The 9,847-nt window shown below is 34.1% G+C and overlaps 1 protein-coding gene across 1 annotated transcript; it reads right to left on the bottom strand.

Annotated features, from left to right (window-relative positions):
- Positions 1-3,836: 3,836 nt before the first annotated feature.
- LOC110019367 (receptor kinase-like protein Xa21) lies at positions 3,837-8,142 on the bottom strand. Its single transcript, XM_020717009.1, has 2 exons — positions 4,879-8,142; positions 3,837-4,292 (listed from the first exon to the last, which is right to left on the bottom strand). The coding sequence occupies exons 1-2, from the start codon at positions 8,075-8,077 to the stop codon at positions 3,889-3,891; spliced, it is 3,603 nt and encodes a 1,200-aa protein (XP_020572668.1). The 5' UTR covers positions 8,078-8,142; the 3' UTR covers positions 3,837-3,888.
- Between the last annotated feature and the right edge of the window lie 1,705 nt (positions 8,143-9,847).

Genomic DNA, 9,847 nt, shown 5'->3' with positions numbered 1-9,847 from the left:
ATGTTTCTAATCACAGCATTTTGACCTTGCAACTGGTTTCCCATTTGCAATACCACTTCTTTTATAAACATCTTCTTATCCTCAAATTGTTGATCATTATTAGAGTTTGGTGGATATTAAGGTCTATAGTTTGTGTTCCCCTGATTATTCCAACTTTCATTAGGATTTGCATGATTATTTTCTCATTGTTGGTTTCTACCCCAAATAGTATGATACTAATTAAAATTAGGATGGTTCTTCTAACCTGAGTTGTAACAGTTAGAATACAGGTTGTTTATGGTATTTAAAGTATCATATGATTAGTTAGAATCAATCATATTCCATAATGAACTTTCCCCACTTACTGAAGTGAATTAAGGCTGGCTCATTCCAAGTTGGTCCAACTTCCTTGATATTATAACAACCTGAGATGCAAGAATTGCAAACGCATCTGTGCATGAGCATTGGCTACCTTTTTGGGATTTTCCCTTGTAGAGAGCCATTGAAATTCATTTGTATCCATTTCTTCAATTAATGCATATGCTACGTCAAATTGTTTTGACATTAATGATCCACCAGCGAAGCGTCAATTGTAGACCTAAGGGATTTCATTAACCCATTGTAAAAAGTTTGAATGATTAACCAATCGGTCAGAGCATCATGTGGACACTTACTTAGGAGTTCCTTAAATCTTTCCCAGGTTTTGTATATTGATTCCCCTTTATACTAACAAAATGAGATAATATCGTTTGTAAGTTTAGTAGTCCTTGAAGGTGGAAAATACTTAGCTAAGATATTCTGAGTTAACTCATCCCAATTTTTAATAGAGCCAGGTACTAATGAGTATAACTACATTTTAGCCTTATCCTTTAGTGAGAAAGGAAAAAGCCTTAGCCTAATAGCATTGTCTGACATGCCGTTATAACGAAATGTAGCATAAAGTTTTGGAAAATTTGATAAGTGTAAATAAAGATCCTCTGAATAAGTACCCCCAAACTAGTTGTTCTGCAGTAGTTGGATAATCGATGGATTTATTTCAAACGAGTCAGCTTTTATGATAGGGGTTTGTATACTTGAGTGAATTTCATCTGTCATAGGATTTACATAATCCCTCAATGATTTATGATGATTTTCTAAGTTATTATTTTCAATGTTTTCCATTTACACTTCTAGTTTTTCAAGTCCTTTCTATTTTTTGATTTTTTTTCTTTTTTCTAACTTAGGGTCATAAGGCATAAGTCTTACAGATCCTTTATTTTTTATACACAACATAACCAAAAAAACATTAACACTTAAATAAATAAAATAAAAAATATATTCAATACTATGAAACATTTTCACAAACACCTTATTTTTCACACAAACATTTTTTTTCACAACGCTTTTCATACAAAAAACACTTTTCACATAAAAACAGTTTTTACAACACTACAGTTTCCAAGTCTGACCCTAATTACTTCAACTAAAATTCTCCTAAAAGTCAATATCAACTATTGCGATACCCGACAATGACGCCAAAAACTTGATCCCAATATTTTTTTTATGTAGTACTAAAGAAGTTGACACCACTACTTGAAGATTTTAATCCCCGGTAATGACACCAAAAACCTGATCCCAAGCAAAGTAAGATTTCAAAACTTAATATTGGGATTCTACATAAGCATATGTATCGTTATCAAGTAATATAAGACTTTCAGTTTAAGTCCCGATATTGATCCCATGGGAAAGGTTTAAACTTGAAATTATAAATTAACTGGGAATTTCATAAAAATCAAACGAAATTACTGTCACTAATTTTGAAATTGTAAGATCCAAACAAAATAGAATTATTAACTACTAACAAAACTTAAATGCAGAGTTTAAAACAGTAACTACTAAACTATATTTATGTGGTGAAGATTTCTTATATGAAAAAAGCATCTTTCCCACTACAATGAGTTTTTGGTTAAATGAGATGACATAAGTGGTTTAAATTTGTATTGTGTCAAAGAGAAGCAATTTTAATTCTCTACCCTGATTCAGTGTTATAAAAAATCATTGGCTAAGCTTAGGTTTAGTTCCTAAATCTGTGGCTAGCCTAGGAGGATGTTGGCTCCCACTCCAGTGCTCCCACTTCCCTTCCCTTGAAGACTAACTCTCGCTTTAGTTTTTAAACACTAAGATTGAATTGGGTATTTTTATTCTTTCACTCTAAAAATATCTCCAATTCTACACCCAATAAAGTATATTTCTTTATTTTTTTGCACTTAATTCCATGAATGAAACACTCCTTCATGGACTTAAATGTGATTCTCACTCTGTTGTAGAACTCTTTAGCTTAACCGCTTTCATGTAACTGAATGCACCTGCAAGTTGTTGTTGTGTGTTCTTCGATGCACTTTAATAAGCTATTTAGTGATATGCACATATCCTAAAGATATCAGAATACTTCAAGTGAAAGTGTTTTGGAGGAGGGCCAAGCTCGTCACAATCCAAGCATGATTTTTCAGGCAAAACACTAATGTTGAAGAATAATCTTAAAATTCATGTAAGTCCAAAAATCATCTTAAATGCTTGCTAGTGCATTTGAATCGCTAAAGAACATGCAAGGTTTCATTTTAAATTCACAAAAATTCATGTTCCATCTGCTTGTGTAAGAATGTCATACATCCAGTGGGGATTAATTAGGAATGATTGTGAGACATTGCTATTTAAAAAAAAATCTAGCAACCAGGTACCCAGGTACTATTTTTAAACTATCGAACTGATTTATTTAGGCGTGCCACGATCAAACCACTGTGAAATTCACGAAATGAAAAATATGAGTGGGGGGTTTTATGATGAGTTTTGATATTTGAGTGAAAATTTCAAGAATGGATAAATGAAGTCAGTTGTAATAAGCAATGTTTTGGGTGCTATTTATATAACTGCCCTTTTCTTAATTCATTTAATTTGATGAATGCCTTTCAGCTATGAATGTTTTTTTTTTTTTATCTACTCCTTTGGGGCTAGGGGCACAATTATTATTTGTTGCAGTGTTACGTAGAGAATTAGATGGGCAGAGGAGATTATATAAGCACAAGTCTTTGCAAGTCTTCTATACCACATAGATTAGTCATCATCTTCTCCCAATATCAGCCATTAATGAACATTAACAACTGTTGGGAAAGAATTGCTGCTTATAATACATTACTGAAAGAATTTTATAATTGGATTCAATCTAATTTAATTCAAAATCTACCACACAAAGAAAGAAATTTTCTTAGGGGCATTTATAAACATAACACCTAATTCTTATGTTTTTACATATCTATCACTTAAACTTTGCTTTTTAGATTTATATCACACAAATCTTTCGTATCACATCGAAAATATCATTATGTTAACTTCTTAAGAAATAAAACACACATTTTCATGAATAAATAAGGTGACATATGTCAAAAAAAGTATAGTTGTTTGATATGTAAATACATAAGAATTAAGTACTATGAATGTAAATCTTCCATTTTTTTTTTAGAAGAACAAAGGAGAATCATTATTACTATTATTATTATTATCATTTTTTTTAATTAAAATATCTTGTATTAAACATTAATTGACCCAATGTCCACCTCTCATTTAAGAGTTTTTTAACTTGTTTACCGAAGATGTCGAGCATTAAGAAAAACAAAAACAATCAACTAAAGTATGTATGTATGCATGCATGCATGCAGTTACTTCATATGTTGAATCTTTTATTGATGCTTAGTTCATATATATGAACTCATATTCTCAAGGGTAATAATATTTTGAAGTAACTATTCAAAAAATTTGCATTATTAGATGAACAACAAACTCTGTAAGCAGTATATTACAATTTAAATAAATTGTTATAATACCATATGCAAAACAAGAGAAAACATTAATATTCTTAATTTCACATTGAATAAGCTAAAGAGGTGGTGTTTTATTGTTTGAGGACTTGAGGAAGAAGTTTCTAATTGCATATAATTCACTAAAAGCTTGTGTAATTGGTATTCTTTCTATTGGAGATTCCTCTGAACAAAGAAGGCCGACTTTAAGCACCGAGACTATGCATTCCAATTCATGTTTGCTTATACTTCTCATGTGTCGAAGGTCTTCCCTAACTTCGACGTGTTCTTCCTGCAAAAGCAAGTAAGGGTCCACAATATCCATTGCACTCTCATGAAGGACAGCCTTCACAAATTCATGAAGGTTGAGGCCTTCATTGAATATTTCATCAATTGGTCTTCTTCCAGTAAACATCTCTAGTAGAATTATGCCATAACTGTAAACATCTCCTACAATAGAGACTTGATTGGCAGCCCCATATTCTAGTTGAAATCATATGTTAAAGAAAAGAGTTAGAAGGAGTACAAACAAGTGCTTTCCTGAAGGTTGTTTGGTATCATTTTATTTTCTTATTTTTTACTATTTATGTTTTGATTCAAAATAAATGATGTTTGGCTTATTGAAAATAAGTTCATTATTTTCACAAGTATTTTAAATAATTTTAGCTCTTTCATGAGTTTTTAGAAATAAAAGCAAAGACAAATAATAAAAAATTAAAAATTTGATCCTAAATGGCCCCAAAGTATATGAAGCACCCTCAAATCAAGGCTTATAAAAAAAAATACTTTAATATTTAAAGAGAAGACTATTTCCTTGTCTCAAGCACGTGATCTCCATATTCAAATAGAAGCAATAAGCATTGTTTCAAATATGCCCTCTAACTAAAATCAAAGTTTACTTTGCTAAATGCATGTCATGTTCATTTTATCCTCCATTCTTCAAATTTGCTGCTTTTTATAATATGTTTAAAAGAAGATTTCCTTTCTTAGTGGTTCTTGAAAGGAAATTTGCATAGATAAAAATGCCTTTTGTTTAAAAGAAAAAAAAAAACCTAGAATATATACATACCTGGGGCAGCATATCCAATAGTTCCTTTTAATGCAATCGAGCCCGTCGAAGTTTGGGAAGATTGTGTTGTAGTTTCATCAAGGAGCCTTGCTAGACCAAAGTCACTAACATGTGCAACCATGTCTTCATCAAGGAGAACATTGCTAGGCTTTAGATCACAGTGAACCACTGGAACAGATCCATGATTATGAAGATAGTCTAAAGCAGAAGCTATATCAATAATTATATTCATCCTTTGGATTAAGGTTAAAGTGCTCCTGCTATCATTTTCAAATATTGATTGCGGATGCAACCATTTATCCAAGTTTCCATTTGGCATGTACTCAAAAACTAAGGCTTTGAAATCATTGCCTTCATGGTCGATGCTGGAGCAAGACGTTAATATCCTCCCAAGATTTCTATGCCGAACACTTCTCATTGCTTTGCATTCAGCTTCAAAACTCTTGGAGGCACCTCTTTGCTGGAGATTGAGAACCTTTACTGCGATATTTTTTGACCAATTTTTATCCATGTTTCCCACATAGACAGAACCAAAGCTTCCCTTGCCGATTAAATTGTGTGAGGAAAACCCATTTGTTGCTCGATGAAGCTCGGCATAAGAAACCTTTACATGATTTTGATCTTCTTCAAGTTTCTCCATTAATGAAAGCTTTTTTGACTTCTTTCGCCTCCATTTAGAGAATAGAAAGAATAGGATGATCAAAAAGAGAATGATGCATGTAATAGGGATGATTGTTGCTAGGAGCATAGTTAAATTATGCTTCTCATTTGAACCTGGTTTATTTACAAGGCACGATGGTAGCTTCAATTCAGCAATACCTCCACAAAGTTTGTCATTTCCAAACACTGAAAATGCACTTTTGTTTAAGAAAACACCAAGTTTGGGAACTTCTCCTTCAAGATGATTGTAAGAGAGGTCCAGTTGATGCAGGGACTCCAAGAAATCTGGTATTTTTCCGGATAAGTTGTTGTGTGAAATATTAAACTCTTCAAGGCTTCTTAGTGTTGTAAAAGATGAAGGAATGGTTCCTTGAAAGAAGTTATTATCCATGTAAAGATATTTGAGTTGCACACATTCAGCAAGGTTGCTAGGAATTTGGCCGATTAATTTGTTATTCGACACGCGAAGAAATACAAGATTTACTAAGAGGCCAACCTCGATGGGGAGCGGTCCAACCAACAAGTTATGTGATAAGTCAATTCCGAGAGAGAGAGAGGTGATGCTAAGGATTTCCTTAGGTATAGTGCCTATAAGCTTATTGTATTGGATGTATAATAGAGTTAGTTCTTGGCAACTTCCTAAATCAGAAGGTATATATCCACCAAGATTATTATCAAACAAGTAAAGCATATTCAACCTCGAAAGGTTGCCAAGACCATATGGAATTTTGCCTACAAGGTTGCTACTGCGCAAATCTAATCTCTGTAACGAGTTCAACTTTGTGATTCCCACTGGAATGGAGCCGGTGAGATTATTTGGTCCTAGACTCAACCAGTTAAGACCGACCAGATTTCCTATATCTATAGGAATGTTTCCAGATATGTTGTTCATTTCTAATCTCAACAAATTTAATGTTGTGCTTAGATTTACAATTGAGTGAGGCAAGGTTCCTTCTAATTCATTGGCAGATAAATCTAGGGACTTCAAATTTGTGCAATTGGCTAGTGCTGAAATGAAGGACCATTCTTTAATGTCACTTGCTTGGAAGTTATTTAAGGAAAACATTACTATAGACAAGCTCTTTAAATTCCCTATTTTTGTATCTATGGTGCCATCAAAGTAATTGTTAAAAAGTTGAAGTAACACAAGTGCAGAAGAGTTAAACAAAGAGGATGGAATGGGTCCCTGAAGGTTGTTATTAGAAAGGCGAAGTAATTGAAGGAAAGGAAGAGTTTTTGTTGGCAAAGGGCCAATTAAATTGTTATTTTCTATGCCCAATTCTACAATAGAAGTGAGGTTCCAAAGTAAATCTGGGATGTATCCACCAAGGTTATTATACCCTAGATCTAATATAACTAAAGATTGCAAGCTTCCCAAAGATGGTGGTATGTTTCCATACAAGTTATTTGAATCTAGAGCAACTCTTTCAAGGTTGAATAAATTCCCTAAAGAAGAGGGAATATGTCCTGTTAGATTGATTTGACTCAAATCCAGTGAATTGATAGAGGTGAGGTTGCCAAGGCATGGAGGAATGCCACCTTCAAGGTTGTTTGTACCCATGTATAGCTCAGAAAGAGATGAGAGGTTACAAAATGAAGTTGGAATTGCTCCTGAAAATTGATTATTGCTCAACGATAATATTTCTAACATTGGAAACTCTCCAATAAATGAGGGAATAGCGCCACTGAAAAGATTGTAGCTCAAGTAGAGTGTTTGTAGATTGACCAACTTCACAATGCCAAGAGGAATACCTCCATAGATTTTGTTGTTATCCATGCTCAAATATTTAAGATGCACTGAAAGATTGGCAACTGACTCAGGTAATCTGCCTGTCAAGTTATTCTTCCCAAACCCTAGATACTGCAAATTACTGCAGTTTGTTAAAGCAGTAAGAAAATCCCAATCTCTTTCCTCCGTGGCTTCCAACTTGTTGTTCCGAAGAAGAAGAACTTTTAAACCTTTTAAAGCTCCCAAACTTGCAGGGATTATGCCAGTAAGATTATTTGTTTGGAAATCAATGAGTTGAAGCCCAGAACAAAGGCTAAGATTTGAGGGTATCTCGCCATAAAACATGTTGTTTCTCAAGCTAATGTTTTGCAAAAGAGAGCATTGGGAAAGAGCGTGAGGAATCTCACCTGAAAGCAAATTGTAGCTTAGATTGAGATACAGAAGGTTAGAAAGAGAACCAAACTCATCTGGAATGGGTCCAGAGACTTGAGTTTCAGAGATGTGGAGCTCTTCAAGGAAGGTGAGGTTGCCCAGAGAAGGAGATAAAGAACCAGACAAATCAATGGCGATGAGTTCTAAAGATGTGACTCTAGGTTCAGTGCTGCTGTGATTGCTGCAGGTGACACCAAGCCAGTTGCAGAAGTGTAGAGAGGTGTTTCCCCATGAGACAAGAGCTCCATCTGGGTCTGATGTGATTAGAGACCTGAAAGAGATGAGAGCTGCTTCGTCTCCCGAACTCTGTGCTGATAATCTTACTGGATTGTATGAGAAGAACAGAATGACGAGAATGGAAGCAGGTATTAGAGCCATGCATGTGCTTCTTCGTAAGTGGAGAATTAAAGTTGAAGGACAGAATATATAAAAGCATGGATGGAGGAAGAAGGAGAAGTCATCTTTGCATATTGACTTTGAATATGAAGAGCCGTGAAGAAATTATTGCATATTGTGATGTCAGCCTCAGCCATTAATAAATGATAGTTTTTCTTCAGTATAGTTCTTGAGGATCTGTAAAATTGGAATCAAATTATTTTTTTGCCTGCTTGAATTCAGGTTATAACGAACAAAAAAAATGAATTTTTTTTTAATAAAACAATTGAGAATTATTATTACTATTTTATGAGATCCATTTTCTTAATGAATTATTTGAGTCAATACCGAAGTCTATGTTTAGCTCATTTAGAAAACAATTTATAAGCATGCTTTGTTTGAATGGACTCTCTTACTGTTTTCTGAATAAAAACAGAAGGAATCAATTCAAACGCGAGCCGTGAGTTTCAAGAATTAGAAGACAGCCATGAAGCATCACGGCTTCAGCAAGCTGAGAAGTGAGGAGCAGAGTTCTTGGTTAACAATTAGTTTTTTGCACAAAATTAATAAATAGATGTATGCACAAATACGAGTACACGGTTTCTCCTACTAAATTCAGCTCATCTGCCGAAGTTACTGAATCGAGCCCATTTGTCGTGGTGGTTGAATCAAGCCAATCTCTCGAAGTAGCTGAATCGAGTTCAACTGCAATCTAATTGTTCCCATCTTCCTCAAAAGAACAGGCCAGCCTTATTAACGAGTTGAGAAGCAGAGTTTCAATTAAAGTTGAACTGATTAAAGTGAGCCGAGATTTGCTTAATGTTTCATTTATTTCCTTCTAATTAGATTTAAATAGCTTTAGGTTGATTTAACCCAACTTCCTCTTATAGTTAAAGTTAAAGATTGGTGACAAAAAGAGGGTATTTTGCAATTTACATCTTAAATTTCTTCACAAAATCTAATTGCTTAGTTATTATTTTTTGGGATTTAATTGATTTGAGATACTTTTTTTAAGTATTATGTTACAAAACTTTAAATAAATCTGGATTTAAAATTCTTGATGTGTGCCAGAAAATTTGTGGCGGTAGATTAATGGATTATCGTCTTAACATTGCATGAGAGCACGCACTCAGATAAAATAAGAATAACCACGGGATACATCTCAATTGCAAAATCCATCATTAATTTATGATTACAGAAATTTTTTGTCCCACATACTAGAGATGACAACTATATTTTTCAGATCATAATAGCCTCCTCCCCCTTCTCCACATCCCAACTTCGACGCCGGAACCAAAACCACCGTCTCCACCACCACCAGCAATATCGTCTCCTGCACAACTCCAGAAAAATCAAGCAACGCCGGAACGGTCGCCTCAATCACCGCATACGTCCCCGTAACACCTGCTACGCCAAACATCATTATAAGCACCACCTTTATATGCTTCTGCTTCAATCACCGCATACGTCCACCTCGTTAATAAGCACGTTTAAATTATCTTATTATTTATATCACAATTATTCATTATATTTATGATCTAATCCTATAGGCATACATAGAGAACGAAGGAGCTTGACCATGAGTCATTGCAGGACTTGTATACCACATGGATTACGGTTACTTCCTCAACATGCAGCTGGACTATTAAGAAAACAACAAATACGTGGAAAGAAAAAATTATCGCTCAAGACCTTTGCCCTCTAAAAAGCCCCAAGATTTTTAAATTTTGGTTTCATCTAATTTTAAATTATGCATATATATATATATGTATA

This window comes from Phalaenopsis equestris, unplaced genomic scaffold (assembly GCF_001263595.1).
Source record: "Phalaenopsis equestris unplaced genomic scaffold, ASM126359v1 Scaffold000054, whole genome shotgun sequence".
In the NCBI taxonomy this organism is placed as follows: domain Eukaryota; kingdom Viridiplantae; phylum Streptophyta; class Magnoliopsida; order Asparagales; family Orchidaceae; genus Phalaenopsis; species Phalaenopsis equestris.
Note: the sequence above shows the minus strand (reverse complement) of the source record. Positions and strands in the feature narration are given on the sequence as shown.